Here is a 23,463-nt window from a genome sequence, read left to right as displayed (position 1 = left end):
TATTTTTTTTTATCTATTTAATATTGCACCATTAACCAGTATGAACTGTTTCTTTTCTGAACGGTTACATGCAAGATTCAGAGACATTTATTTCTCAACCAGACCCAAAAAGCTGGTCTTCATTTTTATATTTATATATCCTAAACATGCTACAAAGAAATGTCTACATATATAGATATAGAGATAGAGATATCTCACACATACATCAGGTGATATCCACCATTTACCCAGCAAACACATTTATAATTCTCAAGTTTGGCACAGAGTAGTTTGCAATAAGAGACAAATAACAGGATAAATAATGAGTATATTTCACAGACCAGCTGCAATAAAGACAACAGAGAGACAGTGGGGAAAGGAGAGAAGAAGAAAAAAAAAAAAAAAACGAAAAAAGATAGAAAAAAAAAAACGAACAACACACATCCATCAGTACAACTGTACAAATTTACAAAAGTAAGAAAATGTACCTTTCGGTTATAATTTACAGCTCAGACGCAAAGCATCGCGGAAACAAGGACTGAGATAGTTATGGCTCATGACTGATTGTGTTTTTTATTATCTCCAGCATCAGTGCGCCGCTTTAAAGTCCAAATTGTTCTGATAAAACGTGCAAGCACTGATTTAAAGCATTCCTGCCATTTCTTTTAAACCATTTACAGTCTCGATGAATTATTCTTCAATGAGCAGGAAAACTAAAACGTGCGTTTAATTTCACTGAGGAAAAAAAAAATCATCCAAACCTCATTAAGCTCCGTAATGTCATTTCTAAATAAACGCTTATTTAAAATAGCAGCGAAATTCCAGATTGATCATTTTGTTCATTTGAATTCAACGTGGATCTTTTTGATCACTTCCTGCGAGGTGGACTAGAGGCACACGAAGGATTTTAAGCGAGACATACTTCTTTTTCAACATTAACCTCGTAGCTTGTGTATTGATAAGGTAATAACACACACACACACACACACACACAAACACACACACACACACACACACACACACACTTCAGTGCCTTAGTGTCCGTTTCCTCCTTCCGATAAAATGCGGTTGGGTTCGGTGAATCGGGCTGTGAGTAAATAAAAGAGTGCGGGTCCAGGCACGAGGGCCAACAGCGGCAAATCCTGCCCGAGTTTATCCAATCGGGAGATGGAGATGATGCCATAAGCGTGGAGTAGCCAATGGCTGAACAGCACCACCAGACGCTTCTTTTTGGCCACCAGGTTCTTAAAGGACTGCAGCGAGAGAGAGCGAGAGAGAGAGAGAGAGAGAGAGAGAGAGAGAGAGAGAGAGAGAGAGAGCGAGACTCAAATGAATGGACAAACAACTAAATAAATAAATTAAAATTATACATATTTTTAAATTGTTAAACCTAATGCATATACTGGTGTCAAAATTATTACTCAAATGTTAAGTTTATTTTATATAAAGACATTTTTTAATGACATATCAATAAACATATGTAACTGAGGGGCAAATTAATCATTTAAATGATTAAAAATAGTACAATGCAGCATTATTTATTTAATAAAGGCACTACTAACACAACCCTAAAGAACAGAAGTCTCAGTTTCACTGAAAAACATTCATTAAATGAAAAAATAAATAAATAAAATTCTGACTAACAGAGTTTATAAAGAAAATCATAGAATAAAGTAGCGATGACTGGCATTCAGGCTTTGAAACAATCCTATATAAATATATATATATATTTTAATTGATCTAATTCCTGAAATAAACTTGCATCGACTAAGAAATGCAAAATCATGTGAAGAAGAAATATTAAATCAAATATTGGATAAATAAATCAAAACAAATGCAATTTAAAGTTCATGCAGTTTTATAGACTGGTTCAAATCAATTTAAATATAAATCTTTGAGGTCATAATGTCAGCTGTAGTGCGTGTGTGTGTGTTTGAGGGTTCACCTGGATCTCCGAAGCGGACATGTACACAGCCAGCGTGACCAGCGACAGGACCAGAATGATGTAGGGAAACGCATAATCTGTTCTCAGACACACACACACACACACACACACCCACCAACTTTTACTCATGACTCATTTCCAATACTCATTGCTCATGTTCTGAGTCAGTGGGGGCGGAGCTTAACTTATACCCAGTCAGCTACATTCCAAAATTAATAAGATGACATCATTGCATATATTTTTTGGCTCAGAACACCATATTGCAAAGTTAGCCAGGTACAACGTTGGGCTAAGTGCATAGCTTAGCAGCTAGCGAATGTAGCGTGGCTAATATTGATCAAGTCAAATCTTTTAGAGTGAAATACAAGCTAAAATGTAAAGCTATGTAATTATTTTAAGCAGAACGTCAAGCCGAGGGGGGACAGAGAAAAAGGGACAGGTGGTCGAGTCACATGATCACACAGGAAAACCTGTCTAACGTCTATATTGTAAAAAATATAGTTTATCTATGGTTTTAAAAAGCAAGCAGCATCTGGGTAACAATGCCTTCTGGGTAATTTCTGCCCCTCGATTTTACAGTGATGTTGCCTCGATCCTCTCGATCGAACACTAATTTAAATATGCTCAGGCTGATTCGGTAATGAAACAGCGCTTCATGGTGAAGAGGAAGCATGGACGAGCGGGCGTGGTGGTGGTGGTGGTGTTGAACACTCACACAGGAGTCCTCCTCCGACCGCCTGCAGCACGGTGAGGATGGGGAAGAAGTACAGCGCAGCGTAGATGCTTTTGAAGCGATCAGTCTTCCCCAAACCGCACGCAATCTTCTTCACCAGCAGCGGCCGCAGCATCATCATGAACACCAGGCAGAAAGCGTAGTAGATCAGCACGATGGTGTAGCTGCAACACACACACAATACAATACAATTAACACCCTAACGTTGATTATTTTCCTATAACAGGACATCCCCAAGTGTTTTATTCCTCTTATACCGTAGCAATTTGACAAAGCTTACCATTTTTATTAGTTAAAGTACACATCGTACTTTTTCTCCATTTATTTTTTACACACCTCTGTGAATGAATGAGTTAGTTCCTGTTTACACTTACCTGATTTGATAGCACCTATCTCCAAGTTAATATGACAAAAAAATGTTTTTAACGGCAAGTTACAACAAAGCGCTGACGCTGGAGACTCCTTCCGTAAACATTTAATAAACGTCTTCTTACAGATCGACGATTGCACACACGTTTTATGTGGACGCTGTACACGTCCCTGTAAATGAGCTGTTACTATAGAAACGATAAATGTATTAGAACGAGCGTGCTCATTTTAAATAAACCTGTGATTTGCAGCTTTGACTTCCTGTCAGAGCTGCTGTTCTAGAAAATGAATCAACACCTTCTGACCAATCACAATCCAGAATTCAGCGCACTCACAAACTCACGAACTCACAGGGGGAAGACGGCCTCCTGGGTGCAGTGTAGTGTGGTGATGTAGTCGGGACTCGGGTTGTACAGCATGGTGTACCAGTCGGAGAGCATCTGGACCCCGCAGGAATGGATGGTCAGCTGGCCCACCGGCTCGTTCAGCAGCAGTGTGATCACCGCCGCCACGCCGCACTCACAAAGAGCAGTCACGTGCTGCAGCACCGCGCTCGAACTGCGCACAACAACGACATCAGCTTTAAAGAACACACAATCCATCTAATACTAACGTTTAATTATGCTTTTTATTCTATTATTATAATCTCATCATCTTTTTGTCTCCATTTATTTCCAGTTTCTCCCCTGTATAAGCCTTACAACCAATTTTACTATATAAATATCAGCAGTAAGAGTAATCAATATGCCATAAACATTGTATATTGTTCTGGTTACATCTGTTATAGTTCACTTAATAAACTTCAAAGCAATAAAATGATTCATAAAACGAACTAATACTTTTAAAAATGACGCCACAAATGCAGCATGAATTATTATTATTAGTATTTTTTTAATCAGTATATTCTCCTATTTGGATTTTAATTTGTTTTCCTCTTTTCACTTTTTACGATTACTATTTTTTTTTTTTTTTTTTTTAAATTGCAAACTCTTTAACAAACAAAATAGATAAAATGCTATATAGTTTTAAAGCTGAATTAGTTTTTTTTTATGTGCATCGTAGAATAGATTACTATGCCGGACTACCACAAAAAAATATTACTTTTTTAAAAAATAATTATTATTAAAAAATTCTGAAACAAGTCATTAAATGTCAAATTTGAATAATAATTTTTAAAGCATGATTATTCTCTTTTGTTTTGATTATTATCTGTATAAATTTCTATCCACAGGTTAAAAATACAAATACATAGAAAGAAAAACATCTACACAGTATTATTATTATAATTATTATTATTATTATTATTATTATTATAGTATATAGTCTTCATTTTTACAGCATCATGACTCGTGTGTAAATATGATTATGATGTGCCTCACACACACACACACACACACACAAACACACACATGTAAGAAAGGCTGCTGCTGTTGTTTGACCTTTTCTTGCCCGAGTACCACTCGATGAAGAACCAGTGCAGGACCAGCGGCAGCATGGCCATGAAGCCCAGGTACAGCCAGTCATAACGCTCCGGAAAACCCGTACACTTCTGACAGATCTTCTCCACGTTTGCTCTCTCACCTCGGGGACACACCTGTTCATGCAGGAGGAACACAACACACAGCACAGGTAGGAGTTTATAATGTGAAAATGTGCATCATTAAACAGTTTTTCAGTAGCGTACGCTGACTGTAATGCCCTCAGGAGATGTCCCGAGAGCTGCGATTTGATTTGTACATAGATGACGAGATGCCGCGAGATGACACGTGACCAAAAACACACCAAGAAATCACGTTTACTGTTAACCAGCCACTACTGAAGAGCAAGACACGCCCCAGGGGGCGGGACGTAGACATTCTAGGGAGCGCTTAACTGGACAAATGCAAGACTAGTGCAAATCGAGTCATCAAAAATGTTCGGAAGTGACAAACTCTTCACTTCAAAACAGAATATCTCAAACTATTTTTTCCCTAGATATGCTGTCATATTGCAGTTTTATGTCACATGGACAGAGAAAGAAAGTCAGTAATCTTACAGAGGCACCTGTTGAGCTCTCTGTCAGGTGTGCCATAGTAATCAATAATAATAATAATAATAATAATAATAATAATAATAATAATAATAACATTAAATAATCACTTACCCCACATTCTCCTTCAATTGTCCCATTGATGAGGGTTTTTCCACAGTAAAGGCCCGGGCAGGTGGAGATCATCGCCACAGCTGCATTCAAACACAACCATTCATAATCAATCATCCACATCCATCAGGGAGGCTAGTCAGCTAGCATGATGGCTAACTATCTGACTAGCTAGCTAGCTAGCTAACCTGACGCACAACAGGGTTTTTAAGAACCGCTGTTTATTTTATATCAAAAATAAAACTCTAAATCGACCTTTCTTCCCGCCCAGTTGTAGCAATAAATCCTAACGTTGTGTAGCTGAAATGATAAACCGTGCAATAAATTATATACGTGAATAGCTTAGACAGATATATCAAGCTAGCTAGCTAGCTTCGTTTTATTTTCCACCCGTATCCCGTGTTAGAAAAATCCCGCCCTTGCGCTGTGATTGGCTACTAATAATGGAACGCTGTCAAATTGCCCAACCAAAGAACTGATCGTGCATCCTTTACTGCGAACAACCAATCCCAGTGCAGAAGGAGGATTTTTCGAAATACGGATGTGGAAAATGTTAACTAGGTTGCCAGCTACCTATCCCAAACGTTTTTTATTTCTCACATGAAAATACCCTTCAAACCGTAGCTTGTTTCGTGGTAATTCGGGAGAATGGTTGCCATTTCAGTTTATACATACCCATTACATTAATGTAGGTCCACCGGCTGTTACACAGAAGACTGCTGAAACGCTAGCTTAGCTAACTACATCTGCCAACAAGTAGCTTAGCAACGCCGCGAGCTCAAACTTGAAAGATTCACTAAAGTCTCTGGTAGCGATGTGTCGTTCACGAAAGAGTCGGCTCTTTGAACTGGTCGGCTCTTTTGAAACTAGCATAAAGTATATGAGCCGGTTTCCACCTTTTTCATGGAAATATAAAGATTACATTAAAATTAATCAATTTAGATTTATTTTATTATTTCAGTTTTTTAAACAAACATAAAAAAAGATTAAACCTCGCACTACTGCACTAAATAGTAAGGCAGAAAGTAGTGTATAGTTTTAGTAGAGTAGTATGCTTCCTTGGACGTAGCCAATAAAAGCTCTGTTGTCATGGTAACACTTCTTACGTCACAGCTTTTAAGAAGAAGATATGGTTGCCATGCTGTTCCGGTTGATTCCCCTTTAAGTGAATATTGCGCTTCAAAATAACGTCTATGATGTGAGAAAAATAATATTATTTATTTGTTTGTTTGTGTTTCTTTCACATTATACATTACATTGGGTTCAATATTTTGAATGATTATTTATTATAAATATTTATTTTATTATGCATTATTATAATTGATTTTTTATATGAATATCTTTTTTCACATGTATATTAAACTCATCCATCACTTTTAACAAACTTTATATTTTATATAATTTTTAATTCACCCTTTAAATATTGGGACACTTTGTTATAATAATACTTTGGCTCAAAATTGCTCTCACATGATTATTATGAAGTAATTATTGTATTATTTATTTATTTATTTTATCTCGATGTGCCGTTTTTATTTAATCTAATTATATTTTCGACATTATGAATTGTAAACCCGTATTATAAAATACTTTTTTTTTTTAAATACAGAAATATTTTCATTTAGATATTTTTTCTTCTGTTTCTGGGTGACATTAAATGTTTTTTTCTTTCTTTTTAAATGGTAAATTTAAGCACAATTAAACTCTAAACAAATATCTAATGATACCCAACTTCATCTAACCTCACATTAATTAGAGTCAATTATGTTTAATGCATTAAGAAACCCCACAATATTATGATTATGATTAAAATATAATCAATTCTGCAGCTGTACTCTGGATAGTGTTTTTATTACATCACCGATAAACTCTGGAATAATGTAGCAGAGACATGCATTTGTTTAAATCTGGCTAATTCATGTTGATTTGGTCCTTTAACTAATTAAATATACAATTTATGTACATACAGAGTGAATAAAACATGTAGCTTATATAATTAAATACTTTAATATCCTATTGAATTTAGCATTTAACTTTTTTGTACAAAAAAACTAAAATAAAAATAACTTAAATATAAAGCACTGAGATTTCCACAAATAAAAAGTGCTATTTAACTTTGCACTGTAATAATTTGTAATAATTATTAGCACTGTTATTATAATAGTTTGGCTGTTAAATGGTTCACCAATCTGGCAACCCCGAGCAGAGTCAGAGGAGGGGTGCTGCACAATGTCCATCTCAACATGCACAAATAAGACCGTGCTTCTGCTGCTGCTTCATCAGAGCAAAGAAAAAGAAGAAAATGAGCGTGCAGAAGGTGAAGCTCTGTTTGAGAAGACCTCAGGGGTTCCTCAGGGGTGGATGTGTGGCTCGTGGATCTTTCTCATTTATTTATTTTTAATCCAGTGTCTCCTTTCTTAGGCTGAGACTCAGCACATCATTGTGAAAGGGATGAGTCCTCTCCGGCCGTGTGGCTGCTCCTCGATCGTGTCCAATGGATGTGAGTGGCAGCAACATGACCACAGCGGTGGACAACATGTCGACTTCGGCTCTGATCTGGGAAACAGGGACGGCGAGTTCTCTGGCTCCTCGGATCACAGCTGTAAACAGCACATCTGGAGCAACTCCGCTGGAGGTCTCAGAGGGAAGCTCAGTGCTGCGCGGCATAGCCGTGGCCGCTCAGGCTCTCCTCCTGCTGGCCATCTTTCTGCTCTCCAGCTTGGGAAACTCAGCCGTGGTGGTCGTGATCATCAAGCACCGACAGCTCAGGACGGTCACCAACGCGTTCATCATGTCCCTCTCGCTGTCCGACTTCCTCACGGCCGTGCTCTGCCTGCCTTTCTCCTTCATCATGCTGTTCAGTAAGGACGGCACGTGGATGTTCGGTGAGCGCTTCTGCATCGCCAACGGATTCTTCAACACCTGCTTCGGGATCATCTCAACCCTCACCATGACGCTCATCTCCTTCGACCGGTATTATGCTATTGTCAGGCAACCGCAGGAGAAGATCGGGAGGAAGAAGGCCATCCAGCTGCTGGTGGCTGTCTGGCTGTCAGCGGTGATCTTCTCTCTCCCGTGGTATCTCCTCGTACGCACGTCGGAACACCTCGTCATTCACAAGCGTGGATTTTACCACTGCATGTACGTTTTCCACTCGGGGACGTCCCGCATGGGCACGGTGTACAGCGTGTCCTTAATCGTCGTGTGCTACCTCCTTCCGTTTGCGCTTATGTGCTTCTGCCACTACAACATCTGCAAAACAGTGCGTCTCTCCGAGATCCGGGTGCGACCCGTCACCACGTATGCGCACCTGCTCCGGTTCTATAGCGAGATGAGAACGGCTACGACCGTGCTCATCATGATCGTCTTCATCATCTTCTGCTGGGGTCCGTACTGCCTCATGGGGATCGTCACGGCGATCGGAAACTACGCCTTCGATCCAGCCATGGACGCCGTGGCCGTGTGTATGGCGTGGGCCAACGGCGCCATCAACCCACTCATTTACGCAATGAGGAACCCCAACATCTCCATGCTGCTGGGTCGCAGCCGTGAGGAAGGATACAGGACTAGAAACGTCGCTGCGTATCTGTCTGCGCAGACTCGGACACGCAGACGAACAGCGTCACGCTCGCACGCGATACGAGAGCGCTACATAACGGGAACACGTGCTGGTGGAAACAGTCGAGTGTCGTCCTCGAGCCCGGCCAACGGTGGAGAAGTGGCCATGTGGGCGTGCAAGAACCCAGCCGTGTTTTTCTGCACAGATGCGCATGTCGACACGGCCACGGAGCTCGGACGCGAACCAAAACACGACACGGCGAATACCAGTCTCTGATTTGATATTTTGCCCCAACAGCTCGTGTTACTAGGTTTATAAACACGCAGAAGTAGCTGGACTGGCGTTATAAATGACATTTGCATCAATGTTTACGTAATTTGTGCCAAACTAAGTGCCAAACTAGACACCAGGGTGCGTCCGATCGCATCCCAACACTGTGGACGAATCAAGATGGAACATTTTGGCCTACAGCGCTTTAACATGGGGAGAGGCATGGGATGGTCTTAACACTTTTTACTTCTTCTTCTTGATTTTCTATTTTATTTACGTTTCTCTTCATTTAATGCCGCAGTCACACCTGAAATCTTGCAAGAAAAAAAAATCTACTGAATGTGACCAACTTATGTAACTAAACTTAATTAAAAAAGAAAAAAAAAAACATTTTACTTGTTAAACTTCTCTGAACAAAAGCTGGTGTGACTGAGATTTAATTCAAATACTTCCCTCAAAATCCACCATCAGTTTTTTTTTTTTTTACATGTCTGTTATGCAAATGAGACGTATCTATGTCTCTGTGCTGAATAAAAAATGAAGTTATGCGTCTGTGAAGGTGTAGAGAGAAATGAATTATTCGTTCAAATTGAATCCAGTCATATTAAACAGACCCGTATTTGTATTAGAGGTGCGCGGTGGCCAACAAAACCCTACTACATTTCACACTGCAGATTACGTCTTAGGACGTGAAAATCTCATGAATATAGCCAAATATATCTTATAGTCCTAATATTATATCTGATTATTAAAATTGCTTAAACGTGTCTTATTCTATGGGTAGAGATTATTTCTTCTTTTTAGAAAGAAATGCTTGTAATGATCTGCAAATAGAATAAGACATGTTTCAAGCTTGAAATATGTTCATGTCTAGAAATGGGCGCCATCATTTAATTTTTGTTTTACTGTAAAGATTTCAACAGTTGCTCAGCTTGCGTCTAATGAGACAGAAATTTCTGTGTAAGACGGAGAATTGAGTGTGGCCTTATCATATAGCTTGCACTTTAGGAATTTAAACTGTTACAGTGTTATGCCATAATAGTGTTACGCTATTGGAGTGTTACAGCGGTTATAGTGTTACACATTTACAGTGTAACACTATTACAGTGTTACAGTGTTACAGTGTTACAATGTTACACTATTACAGTGTTAAACTCTTATGCTGTTACATTGTAACACTATTACATTGTTACAGTGTAACACTATTACAGTGTTAGTGTTAAACTATTATGCTGTTACAGTGTTACAGAGTTAAACTATTATGCTGTTACACTGTTACAGTGTTAGTGTTAAACTATTATGCTGTTACATTGTTACAGTGTTAAACTATTATGCTTTTACATTGTTACACTATGACAGTGTTACAGTGTAACACTATTACAGTGTTACATTGTTACAGTGTAACACTATTACAGTGTTAGTGTTAAACTATTATGCTGTTACATTGTTACAGTGTTACAGAGTTAAACTATTATGCTGTTACATTGTTACAGTGTTACAGTGTTAAACTATTATGCTGTTACATTGTTCCGGTGTTACAGTGTTAAACTATTATGCTGTTACATTGTTACATTGTTACAGTGTTAAACTATTATGCTGTTACATTGTTACAGTGTTACAGTGTTAAACTATTATGATGTTACAGTGTTACATTGTTACTGTTACACTATTACAGTGTTACAATGTTACAGTGTTACACTCTTACTGTTTTACGCTGTTACAGTGTTACACTATTAAAGTGTTATGGTGTTACACTATTATGCTGTTAGTGTCACAGCATTTTAGTGTTAAACTTTTACAGTGTTATAGTGTTACAGTGTTACTCTACTACAACGTTATGGCGTTAAGGCGTTATGATGTTATGATTCTCCCCGTCTCCCTTCCTCATGTGAAAAAGCGAAGATTTCCTCATTGCACTAAGAAACAAAAGTATAAACGAGAGCTGAATTATTAGCGTATTCATATTTAACTGCGTTTCTTTGATCTTTTTTTATTTGCAAGACACACACACACTTGACATAATATACAAATCATTTGCAGAGGTTTTGTGCACACAAGCATGCACGCTGATCTAAAACAGATGGACACTGCTATTAAAAACATCATAAGGAAACTGTTTACACAATAAAGATGGCTTTTGATCCAGCAGAGTACAAACTGTGTTTATTAATCATCCATGTTCATATTTAATATGTCGGAAACATCAAAGCATGGGCATTTTGGATAAAAAAAATTCAATCAGCCAAAATATGTTGGTGCCGAAAATTTGCGTCCTTGGCTTTCTGCTTGAGCTATGAGCTGCAGATGAAAGTTCACAGGTACACATTTATACACTTAGTGGTTCTTCAGTTGTTCCTCTGGGGTGGGGGGTTGGGGGGGGGTGTTTTCAAAGTTAAATGAATTTAGAAGACTAAGAACTTAATTATCCAATGAACCCTTAAACAACTCCTTTTCTCTGCGAGTGCATCAAGTACCAAGAAGCTAATCATTCAAGTCCTGACAGGTTCTAGATATTAAGAAGAAAATAATGAAAAGTAATGAACACTTACCCAGTTACTACACACCCAGAAAAAAGGGGTTTCTTTGGTGTTGATTAGATAATTAAGGGTTCTACCTAGAACCCGCTCTGAAAGGAATACACTTTCTTGTATGGTTCTACCTAGAACCTTTAAGAGAGGAAAATAAGGAGCAATAATTCGGAATTATTGTTATTAACTTCTGTGGTATTAGTGTAACTGCACACTGATCATATCTGGGAACATTTCACTCTACAGGGCAATAATGTTAGTGGGTCCAAATAATGCTTTTATATATATATATTAAAAAAAAAAAATAGCTGATTTTATTTAATACAGCCAAAAACAGGAAGGATAACAAAAAAAAAACCCTGTCCTTTACATTAAAACCACTTTATTTAAAATTAAGAATCTAATTCAAGCTAAGCAAACAAGGGTTAAAGGGCTGAACAGCGTCACGTTAACATTCCTCTGATTTTACTTCAATACGCAAATCAAATGAGCCCATGGATTAGTTTTATTTTTATTGTATTTTATTTTTTTTCTGTAATCAATTTCACATTGTTTTTAAATAAAAAGGACACTGAGAAAACCCACATACAGATGTACAATTTTACACACACACACACACACACACACAAAAGCATTCAACAGTACCAACAACGCAATCCTAAATCATAAAATCGTGAACTCAAAACCAGAGTGGCATCTTATTAATAAGAGATTATTTACATTTGTACAGATATGAATACACAGTGCGATTACAGTGATATACACAATATACAGTTCATACGGTTTCGCTTTAAATGCAGAGTTTAATCACAGAAACACAGCGTTTGTTGTGTAGAACTTTTACAAAATGTTGCCTCTGAAAACGAAAATGTTTACCTATAAAATTTTTAATTTTGGAATAAATTAACATCAAGTGCATTAATATTATTGTTTTTTTTTTGGTGGTAAATCTTTTTCTTAACTTCTTTGTTAAGACAAAAGCAAATGTAACATTTTAAAACGATGTCGGTTCTGTTGAATTTTTTCACGTCTTCCGATCTTCTCTGAATTAATTTGTATTCATAAAGCTGTGTTTATGTGTATGCGTGTTCTATTCAGCAATCACACTGATAATCTAATGAAAGTCTAATACTTTTACAAATGTTTTGTGTAGAACTATTACAATAAAACGAACAAGCTAGAAAATAAACATAAATTATTATGGGTGAATGAATTGTCTCTGTAGATTTGGGCTTTTGTTAAATAAAGGAAAAGTCTGGCTGAGAACTTTGTCTTAACCTCAAAATTCACTGAGCTGGTGTACAGTGCTAAACTGGTGGCTATAAGCTTTCACTACATGTTAGCCTCATGGCTAATTCAAACTGGGAGCCAAGTTATAAACAGTTGTTCCCTCACCAGCCTGAGAAAGCTTCACCACATTCACAATTCTACACTGCCTTCGTTAAATAACAGCACATTTTATATCTGTTATTGGGCTTAAATGATGTGAGCAAAATTATTTGGCAAGAGGGAGAAGTTTAAAATTTAAAGTGGATTTCACGTTTTGTTGTTGCTGCTGTTGAAATATTCGTTAGTGAGTAAAGACTTCACATGTAAATGAAAACACTTCAAAACACCTGTTTCATCTTGGTGAAGTGTGTGTTAATGAGCTGACTGATATGATAAAACACACCTACACACTCGCTAATGTTTAATGAAATTTTAACCAGCGGGTGTTTGGGTCGCCATTTTGTGTTTGTTCAAAATCACTAATAAGCTGAACGCACACCAACAACGAGACATAACACATTTTGCCACACACAGATAAACCGAGTCAGTCCTTAGTTCAGATTTGAGTTCGTGTGCTTTTTTTTTCCCCCCAGCAAAAAAAATAAAAATAAATCATTATCCATGAAGTTAAAGATGAGAAGGTGCAGTACCTCCACTTCACCACCAGATGGCAGCGTCATCGCAGTTTCCATCCCTAACAGCAGGACGTCCTAGAAGAGTCATTTTTTTATAAGAAAATTCTAGAATATTTTGAGTTCGTTCTAGCAAAAAGCTTATTTATCGTTCATGTGGCACATTTACACATATGAGGCATGTATACTAACCACAATGCACATCAGATTTAACACTGAAAATCCAGCTGAAACGCTACGTATCATATCCATAACATATCCAGCATCCCCGTGTCTCCTGACAGGGTTTTTTTTTTTTTTTTTTTTTTACTGTTTAGGCTAATTTCTTACGCATGGCTAATTATCCGATTACTAGCAGGCCACAACAGTGCAAAGATATACAGTCTTTTTTTCTCTCTCGACTGCCGTGACTTGTTAGAATGAATTCTTCTCTTTTATTTAGCCTTAGCGCTGATTTTCCTCAGAGATTGAGTTTGGTGATCGGTCTCTCTCTGCTTGTCTCGAGGTTCTGAGTGGTTTGTCGTTTGCGGTTGCGTTTCATTTTGCTCATATCTTTGTCGAACACTTCTCCGGAGCGGAGGGCAGAGACGAGGTCGTCAAACTCGCCGTCCTCCTCACAGTTCTCCATCGCTTTACGAGCTTTTCGCTCCTTTTCCCTCTGCTCCTTCCGCTGAGAAACAAAGAGAGAGAGAGAGAGAGAGAGAGAGACAGAGAGAGAACAAGAGACAGAGTAGTATTATAAAGTCATTTCCAGAAAGCTTCACCTCTAATGTTAGCTAACTGGCTAAGCTAATCTGACAAGATCTCTCAGAAAAGCTCTAAATCAAGCCAAAGTATGTACAGAGAAACAGCGTTACTAATAATATTCAGAGGAAAGTATCTAAAGCATGCTCTAAACGTCACTTGAAGTCACCAGATGACGTTGTAGACTACTAGGTGGTGGTGATAGTGTTGTACCTGAGCCTCCAGGAGAGCCCTGCGCTCCTCCTCTTCCTTGCGTTTGCGCATGTTCTCATTGTCCTGTTTGGCTTCAGCGAACGCCTGCAGGAACTGATCGAAAATCCCGAAGAAATCGTCGGGTTGCGTCGAGCTGGGTTCCTCGCCGAACACCTTCACCACCTTCTGGAACTGAAGAAGAAGAAGAGGAGAATAGTGAAGATTTTGAGCAAAGCCCATGGTCAGATACTGCACCCTTGTTAATAACCCTGATTACTATTTAAACTATTACAGTGCCATGTTTCTGTTATGATGAACACGTACATCATGAAATACAAAGCTTACATACTAAGACTTAATGCTTTAAATTATTTACTATGTAGTAATATAGGAGATATTATTCGTGAAAGAAAATATGTATGTTATCTGCTATTAGCCCCACCCCTTTTTTTCTATGATGCTTGATTGGACAATTTAAAGGGAAATATGTTTGCAAGGATCATCAAGTTAAATGGAGTACTTAAAAACAAACAAACAAAAAAACCCTTTAAGACCAGTTAATATATATACATGACTATATACTACAATATAATAAATAAAAAAAAACCTTCAAATTATTCACAAATAAAGAAATATTATTATTCTATACTGAGTCATTCTTACATCATAAAGTTCTCCAGCCAATTCGGGTGAAGGAAAAAAAATATATTCCCCCCTTACTGTCATGTATCAGTGTGAACGTTAGCTTCATCATACTGCTAATCTGCTAACAGGCTAATAGCTAATACAAAGCCTGGTATATAACATGTAAATCAAACAACTGATTGGTGCGTTATGTAATTTGGGTTTAACTAGTCAGAAGAAGATGTATAGATATATAGGTGTAGATATATGGTGCTTCTGGTGAGTGTACAGTAGATAGCGAGTACAGTTGCTAATCTGCTAACAAAGCTAATATGAAGCCTGGCAGGTGACATACATCCAACAACCAATTTTTGCACTTTTTTTTCTCCACTCAGAATACATTTTAAGCTAAACTAAATTGTACGCATTTTGTAGTAAATTATATAAGCGATATATTTTGGCTGCCACACTCGTGGCTCTCGTCAGAACTAAAAACGCTGGATGTAGATGGATAGAATAAAGACCAACAACACAATCTTCCAGGTTTTTTCCTCCGAGTGTAAAATGTCTCTTAACCTCCATTTAAAAAAAAAAACACACCAGTTCTTTCTGTCTTTTTCTCTTTTTTCTCTGACACCCGCTAAAAAAACGCCATAAATCCAAATCTGCACACAAATCTGTTCCATGTGGCTCCTCAACCCGAGAGAGAAGAGTGTGCTTTGAAATGGATCTGTGTGTGTGTGTGACCCGGTTAAGTGTGTGTGTCTTGTGTAAGTCTGAGTGTTTTCAGCAGTTCTAGGAGGAACCCAATAAAGCCGAGTGTGAGCTCCGAGTTGAGATTTACATCCTACAGGCTGTATTTCAGACGCTTTAACGTCCATTCGAAAGCAGCGCGGTCACAGAAGAACGTTTCAAGTTCCACACGTGAGAGCCGTGAGAAAAACACGCACGTCACACACAATTACACGGAACATCTTCAAATCCCCAGTTCGTGACTAATGAGAGACAGACGGAGGATTCATACATACACATACACATCGCAGAACAATTTACTGTTACACTGTGATCTACACACGCTCAGGGAAAAAGGTCAAATCTAGAACCCCTACCTTCTCACGTATTTATCATCCATCCATAATCAGCTCATCATCCATTTTTCGCTACATTTATCCATCCATTTAACTAACCATTCATCCATCTTTCTATCTATCCATCAATACTTCCATCCATTCATCAGTCAGTCTAACAATCTAACAATCTTTCTTTCATCCATGCACCCATTCAACCTTCATCCTGTCAGTCGAACAATCGGTCATCCATCCATCTATCCATCTATCCATCCGTCCATCAATCATCCTGTCAGTCTAACAGTCTAATAATCCATCATTTATCCATCCATCTATCCATCCACCCATCCATCATCCTGTCAGTCTAACAGTCTAACAATCTAGCATTCATCCATCCATCATCCTGTCAGTCTAATAATCTATCATTTATCCATCCATCCATCATCCTGTCAGTCTAACAATCTATCATCCATCCATCATCCTGTGAGTCTAACAATCTATCATCCATCCATCATCCTGTCAGTCTAATAATCTATCATTTATCCATCCATCCATCATCCTGTGTCTAACAATCTATCATCCATCCATCCATCCATCATCCTGTCAGTCTAACAATCTATCATCCATCCACCCATGCATCATCCTGTCAGTCTAAAAATCTATCATCCATCCATCTATCCATCCATCATCCTGTCAGTCTAACAATCTATCATCCATCCATCCATCCATCATCCTGTCAGTCTAACAATCTATCATCCATCCATCCATCCATCCATCATCCTGTCAGTCTAACAATCTATCATCCATTCATCCATCCATTCATCCATCCATCCATCATCCTGTCAGTCTAACAATCTATCATCCATTCATCCATCCATTCATCCTGTCAGTCATCTAACCATCTATCTATCTATCATCTGTCGATTCTTGCATCACCCATTTATACATAATTCAACAACTATTAATCCATCTATCATCCACTCACACACACCATCCCTCTCTCCATCATTCCGTCAGCTCATTAGTGAGTTTTACCGTCTCCTTGGCGTCCTGTAGTGAATCTTCCACCTCAGAGAAGCTGAATCCTGCCACGGTGATGAACTGACTGACCACAGACACGAACTTATCACCTGAGTCTGGGGGACGACTCTTCTGGTACTCCAGCTCCTGCATACACACACACACACACACACACACACACACACACACACACACACACGCACACATAAGCTTTTTACTGTAATAAGCTATCATATTTATATAATCTGTTGTCACTTGGTATGTGTTTTTGTTCAGTTAAGTGATTACTTTGCATGTTTCTGTGATCACAGTTAAGATTGTAAACCAGGGTTTTTAGCAGAATTATTTGTTTAATTAATTTAATGAAAACATTTTTATACGTCTGTCCCTCGGTGTGTTACTCACCGCCTCCACGCTCTTCAGGCCGCTGCGCAGGCTGTTCATGTCTTTCTCCAGTTCTGTCATGCTAAAGGAATGAAATACAGCACACATCAAAAGTGTATGTGTACATGTACGTACATATGTGTGTGTGTGCGTGTGTGTGTGTGTGTTTGTGTTGTGAAAGCACCTACTTGACTTTAGCAGCCTCTGGGACATTCTGCAGGTCCTCATGAAACAGCGCCACCTTGGGATATTTCTGCTCCAGGAGCATTACCAAGTAATGCAGTAGCGTGATGTTCCTACACACACACACAAACACACACACACACACAAAGAGAGAGATCAGAGCTGAACCGTGATGATCTGGGAGGAAGAATGTCAGAAAATTTTTGTGTGCTGCGCTCCTCACTTGTCGGTGCTGGACCTGGTGTCGGGGATCTTATTGAGCGAGGACACTCTGAAGCCGTACGCGTTTCCCCTTTGACCTTTGTTCAGGTAGTTCCCGAGCGCAAGGACGACCTCCAGGAGCTGGCGCAGGTTTCGGCTCTGCAGCACCTCTGTAGACGCCTGACTGAGAGCTGAAAGAAAAAAACACCTCTCTCTCTCACATGGGAACTTTTACTTTAGAATTAAGTCAAATCTGACTGTTTTAATAAGTATTACTACAGCGCTGGCTGGTTTTAGTATAATTAAAAAAGTTATTATATAATGTATAATCTAAAAATAAATGATTCATTTAGTATTATATTTTAGCATAGTTTTATTAATAGTAATATTATTACTATATATTAATTTATACTTATTAAATTAAAAAAATTATTATTATTATTATTATTATTATTATTATTATTATTATTAAGAAGAAGAAGAATCTAGGTTAAAGACTTTACACAATATTTTGATCATTATTTAATCCTTTATCTCACTTATATATAACTGAGGTTATGGTTTAATTGAGTAACTAATTAGTAACTATAAATAATCACAATTATAATAATGAATCATTAAAAGCTGTGAGTAAATATTAATAAGCTGTAATTCTGCTGTAAGCCCCAGTACTCAAACACACCTTCGATTTTTGGCTTGATGTCTGCGACTCTTTCAGCAAACTTCTTTTTAAAGTAGAGCGACTGCAGTCTTTGCTGATAATGATTTATCCTGTGGGTTAGGACAGAAATGTGTTTAATAAATGAACCCAAATAACAAAATCACAAACAGGACAATATCTCACACGAGAAATAGAAGCTCGCTGAACGCAATCCTAAACATCCGCTGTGACCACATTGAGCAAATGGTCATCTAGTTTTAAGACTCGATTTTAAAGAGCAGAACTGTTCGAACGAAATGAGTCTTTTTACTGAAAGATTTATACCAGAATTATGCAAGAACGAAGCTGAATTCAGGATTCCGATGAGTCAGAAGGTGCTGCTGCAAATCACTGGTTTATATTAAATGTGCTCGTTTATATCAATACGTTATCGTTGCTATAGTAACAGCTCATTCACAGGGAGGTGTACAGTGGACGCTCCATATAAATTGTTTTGTTTTTTGAAACGTGTGCAATCAGCGATATGGTGATGTTTTCGGTAAGGAGATGCTTAATGAACATTTGTGGAAGGAGTCTCCAGTGTCAGCGCTTTGTAACAGCACCTGCTCATGTCGTAGAGGAAGCGGTCGGCTTTGGCCATCCTCTCCAGCTCGTGTTTGTGTTCTTCCAGGAGGTCAATGTCACTCTTTTCTGGGACGAACTTCAGCAACTGAGCAACCACACACACACACACACACACACACACACACACACACACACACACACACGCACAAATTAAAATGAATCAAATTAAATTTGCTAGTACATAGCATGTATTCATTTGATATATCACTTCTCATTTGCTTAAAGTAAGCTCAGAGGCATTGTGTGTCTGGCCCCTCCCACTTCTCTTCACCAGTGGTTGCTCCGCCTCTTGGGCCAACTCCCACAGATATGTTAATTGATGTAATTATGTTAAGGCACATGCTGATAAGTGCCATTGTTCTGTGTACTAACATATGATTACCAGTACAACATTACTTCCTGACCATCCATATCATACTGCTGTATCATCATACCCCTAACAGCTTTTCTCACAACATTAGAGACGGTTAAGAGTTAGAAGAGAGAGGGGCTTTTCTCCTTCATAGAGAAAACACACTCAATCTGATCAAAATGTGTAGACGCGAGTCTTTAAACTCCTGCTTTTCTTTCATTCTTTAATTCGAGTTCAGATTCAAGCAGCCCTGAGGTCAGACACCTAATCAATCCTCCCTGCTTTTATATGACCGAGTAATCACACGCCACGTGGTGTGTTTCGCTTTTAAACACGTCTTACTCTTGCATTATTGTCATTCCTTATTCACAATCATTCACAGACTTACAGAGGTAAACACCAAAGCTGATAAATAATGACATCTTTACTAAAGTTTGTGCTCATTTTATGCTCAGATATGTGTATAAATGCCACTACAAACAGTATATCAGTATCGGTTCACGTTAATCACCTGTTCCAGCATGTCTTTGGGAAGGTCCTCCTGCTCGTCCATGGTCATTATGGCCTTCTTAATCTCATCGTTGGATAGCTTTAACCTGCCGTACGATTTTTTTTTATTTGTTTTTAAACATTGATAAAAATGTTAATACAATATCACTGAGCATTAATGTGACATTTTTAACTCTCTCATTCTGTTCAAGCTCCAAGTGACTCAATTTAAATGTTGAATAAAAGGAGAATAATTAACATACTCTTTTTTTTTTCTAAACTTTATCAGTTTGATTCTTCCTTTTTTTTTTTTTACTTCAATCAAATACATAAGCACTTACTGTATAGAAACTAAATGTAAACTAAATATAAACCTTTGGAGCTTTGAGATATATGTATAAAATTCTATCAACGAAATAATTGTTTACTCATGAAAAAAAAAACAACTTTGATTTTATTTTATTATAATCAAAGCCAAGCTGTTAAGCCTTTCAGAGCTTTTTAAACCAAATAAATAAATAACGATATAAAATATAATATAATTACAAATATTAAACATATTAAAACATTATTAATATGATCATTAAATAATTACTATAAATACTAATTACTGTAGTGATTTATTTATATCATTATTATGTATGATATACCGTATATAATTTATTATATACCTTCATTATCTTGATTAAAAGTATAACCTTTTAATCTTTTTTTCACCTATCCTGAAATATGGATGGTGTATGAATAATAATGTGCTGAGCTCCAGACTCACCGTGACAGGAGGATGTTGCAGTTTTGTGCTCGGCGACCGTCGATAACCGACAGCTCCTTCACTTTCTTTGCAGCTGCGTCATCGCCAGACTCCTTCTGCAGAGAGACGTGGTTGCAGTTAAAGTAAATTTGTAAGCTGTGTAAAGTCAAAGATTGCGCAAACGGACTAACTGTGGCACCAAAACACTACGGAAGCACGATTATTCCATAAGAGTCAGAGTCAGAATCAGAGTCAGAGTCGATATCAGAGTCAGTTTTCCATCAATGTTGCATACACACACTTTTCTTGGGGTTGCTATAGCCTAGAGGGTTTTTTTTTTGTCTGTATTTAACACCTCATCTCAAATCATCGGTCTACACCAGAGGTCTTCAAACTGTGGGGATTGCAGGTGAGAGCAGTCTACTTTTTTCATGACAAAAACAGCAGATGAGCCAATCAGCCTTTGCGCAGATTTTTCAAAGTCTCCGATATTAACTGACGCACTCTGAAAGCTCCGCCCCCTTTCCCCCGTCTCGCACTAGTAAGGTTTATCTTGAAAGTTTTCTGTCATGGTGAATAGAGAATGCTTTCTTTCTAATAATGCGCCACTTAGCTAACATTAAACACACACACACACACATATTTTATATATATATATATATATATATATATATATATATATATACATATATATATATATATATATATATATATATATATATTGCAGTTAACACAATTATATAATCGTGAACTATATTTATTAAGAACACCTCAGAAAATTTTTACCTGAAAAAATAGTCAAAACTGTACATTTTGCCCCCAATTATTTCGTTAGCCTCGATAATTATAGAAACAAATTTGTGCCAAAAGTATTGAACGTAACTTTTCAAGAAGCGAACAAGAATATACAGTGAGAAAGAAGAAAAAAACGCTCTGAAAAATTTGACACGGTTTTCAAATAAACAGCGTTCTTTTTTTTTTCCAATAATCTTGGTTTATGAATGCGCTGCCAGAGTTTGTGTTTACGCTTTCAACCTTTACGTTTCTGGCGAACAGCGTGTGGGCGGGGCTTAACAGTTATTTACTCTCATTGGCTAGTGAGATTTGGATCGACAGCTCCAGTGTCTAGCTGAGGAGGAAGAGGAGGAGGAGGAGGATGATGACGGCTACGACACTAACGACACACTGTGCCGCTCCTGAGAGTTCATCTTGGTAATATTGTCGTATAATACTACCCAAACCTCAAATATTAATTATGAACTAATATACTGATTAAGTAGGTAAGTAATTTCCACTAAAAAGTACAAACAAAAAGTTACGCTCAGTACTTTTGGCACAAATTTAATTCCATTGATAATAAAAATAAAAAATAAAAAAACAGGATTGCTTAAAATCCAAACTGAAATATTCAATCTCTTAAACATATATACTTCAACTTAAACATACTGTATATCTTTAATAATATTTCAGATTAAACATTTTATCATTACCTGCTGGGAAAAAAATAAAAAAATCATAAAGTTCCAAAAGACAACAAACCAAACAGAAAATCAACCCTCAGTAAAGTACAACGTATTTAATATTTATAATTACAACACGAGGTATAATATTGTCTAAAATACTAATATAATGTCTAAATACTGATCCGAAATCTGGGATAAAATCAATATAAAAAAAGCTCCAAATCAGAACGAGTTGAACACAAACAACAACTCAAGGACATTATATTTATAAAATGTATAATCAATATGTTTTAATGTTTAAATAACATTAATATTTCATGTTTTTTCTCTCCACTGTTACTGACTACTCTCCAGTGACATACTGTGCGTGTGCGTGTGTGTGTGTGTGTGTGTGTGTCTTAAACACACCAGCTGTCTTGTATTACCTCGACAATAAGTCTCCCATATTGTGGCTAATAAAAACGAAATGACATGCCTCTATAAACCTGAGGCCATACACACACACACACACACACACACACGCGCATCTGGGTAACAGACTGGAATAACGTGAGTGTTTCTCCTAGCAGAGTTGTGTTTTTTATTTTACCGTTTTATTTTTATCAGAAACGTCTGCTGTTTGCATGGAAAATGAATGAGATAATTGCTAACAGAAATGTTAAAGCGGTCAGCACATGCACGCATCATGATGGTATTTTCAAGGCTGTAAAATAGTTCCAAGAGAATTCCAAGACAATTCAGAGATTGAGCTCCGTGACTTCAGTCGTACCTGCTGTCTCTGGTAGGCTGAAAACGTCTTCTCTATGTCCTCCAGGTCCAGAACTTTAAAAACTCTGATATCGTCCAGCTCCGTCCACAAGGTTCCTTCTAGCTTGTTCTACAGGACACAAACACAACAACACGTCCTGTGAGCACTGGGTTCTGGAAAGGTTCCACTGAAAGCAATATTATTATTATTATTAATAATAATAATAATAATAACAACAATAATAATAATAATAATAATAATACACTGGTTTAATTAATCAATTTTACATTTCTCCCAACGTCAAATACATCTAAAGCACATATTTCACATTCCTTCATTTCAGGAATGCTGTCAGGTGGAATTGATCAATTAAGTGGACCCTGAAGTCAGGTGTAAATTGAGCAGAGAGATTTTTTTTCTACCAAGGTTAATTAAGTTTTAAAATTAAAATGGATAAAAAGGAATCTATAAAGGCAAAGAGCCTTCCTGCAAAAGCTTAAAGGCAGTCGGAACCTGCAAACAAAATGGAAAGGAAA

At 37.5% G+C, this 23,463-nt stretch overlaps 3 protein-coding genes across 3 annotated transcripts in view; 1 reads left to right on the top strand and 2 right to left on the bottom strand.

The window, feature by feature from the left end:
- Window positions 1–290: 290 nt before the first annotated feature.
- jkamp (jnk1/mapk8 associated membrane protein) lies at window positions 291–6,225 on the bottom strand. The gene is made up of 7 exons (XM_053633458.1): window positions 5,842–6,225; window positions 5,170–5,249; window positions 4,466–4,620; window positions 3,378–3,584; window positions 2,640–2,821; window positions 1,925–2,001; window positions 291–1,232 (listed from the first exon to the last, which is right to left on the bottom strand). The coding sequence occupies exons 1-7, from the start codon at window positions 5,843–5,845 to the stop codon at window positions 1,014–1,016; spliced, it is 924 nt and encodes a 307-aa protein (XP_053489433.1). The 5' UTR covers window positions 5,846–6,225; the 3' UTR covers window positions 291–1,013.
- A 1,456-nt stretch (window positions 6,226–7,681) lies between these two features.
- Window positions 7,682–9,079, top strand: LOC128612515 (G-protein coupled receptor 135). The gene has a single exon (XM_053632796.1). It carries the CDS (start codon window positions 7,682–7,684, stop codon window positions 8,999–9,001), a length of 1,320 nt encoding a protein of 439 aa, XP_053488771.1. The 3' UTR covers window positions 9,002–9,079.
- Window positions 9,080–11,249: 2,170 nt separating this feature from the next.
- The window catches only part of daam1a (dishevelled associated activator of morphogenesis 1a), a 31,622-nt gene continuing 19,408 nt past the window's right edge, over window positions 11,250–23,463 (bottom strand). The window contains exons 15-25 of the mRNA XM_053632790.1: window positions 22,949–23,056; window positions 20,738–20,832; window positions 19,988–20,072; window positions 19,103–19,209; window positions 18,522–18,610; window positions 17,862–18,030; window positions 17,644–17,751; window positions 17,477–17,537; window positions 17,087–17,218; window positions 14,382–14,552; window positions 11,250–14,094 (exon numbers count right to left, since the gene is read on the bottom strand). Of these exons, the coding sequence (XP_053488765.1) occupies window positions 13,885–14,094; window positions 14,382–14,552; window positions 17,087–17,218; window positions 17,477–17,537; window positions 17,644–17,751; window positions 17,862–18,030; window positions 18,522–18,610; window positions 19,103–19,209; window positions 19,988–20,072; window positions 20,738–20,832; window positions 22,949–23,056 (1,335 nt within the window). The 3' untranslated portion in view covers window positions 11,250–13,884. The remainder of the gene's footprint in view (window positions 14,095–14,381; window positions 14,553–17,086; window positions 17,219–17,476; window positions 17,538–17,643; window positions 17,752–17,861; window positions 18,031–18,521; window positions 18,611–19,102; window positions 19,210–19,987; window positions 20,073–20,737; window positions 20,833–22,948; window positions 23,057–23,463) is intronic.

The sequence above is a fragment of the Ictalurus furcatus genome, chromosome 9 (assembly GCF_023375685.1).
Source record: "Ictalurus furcatus strain D&B chromosome 9, Billie_1.0, whole genome shotgun sequence".
Lineage (NCBI taxonomy): Eukaryota > Metazoa > Chordata > Actinopteri > Siluriformes > Ictaluridae > Ictalurus > Ictalurus furcatus.
The sequence above is the reverse complement of the archived record's forward strand: the minus strand, read 5'-3'. Positions and strand labels throughout refer to the sequence as shown.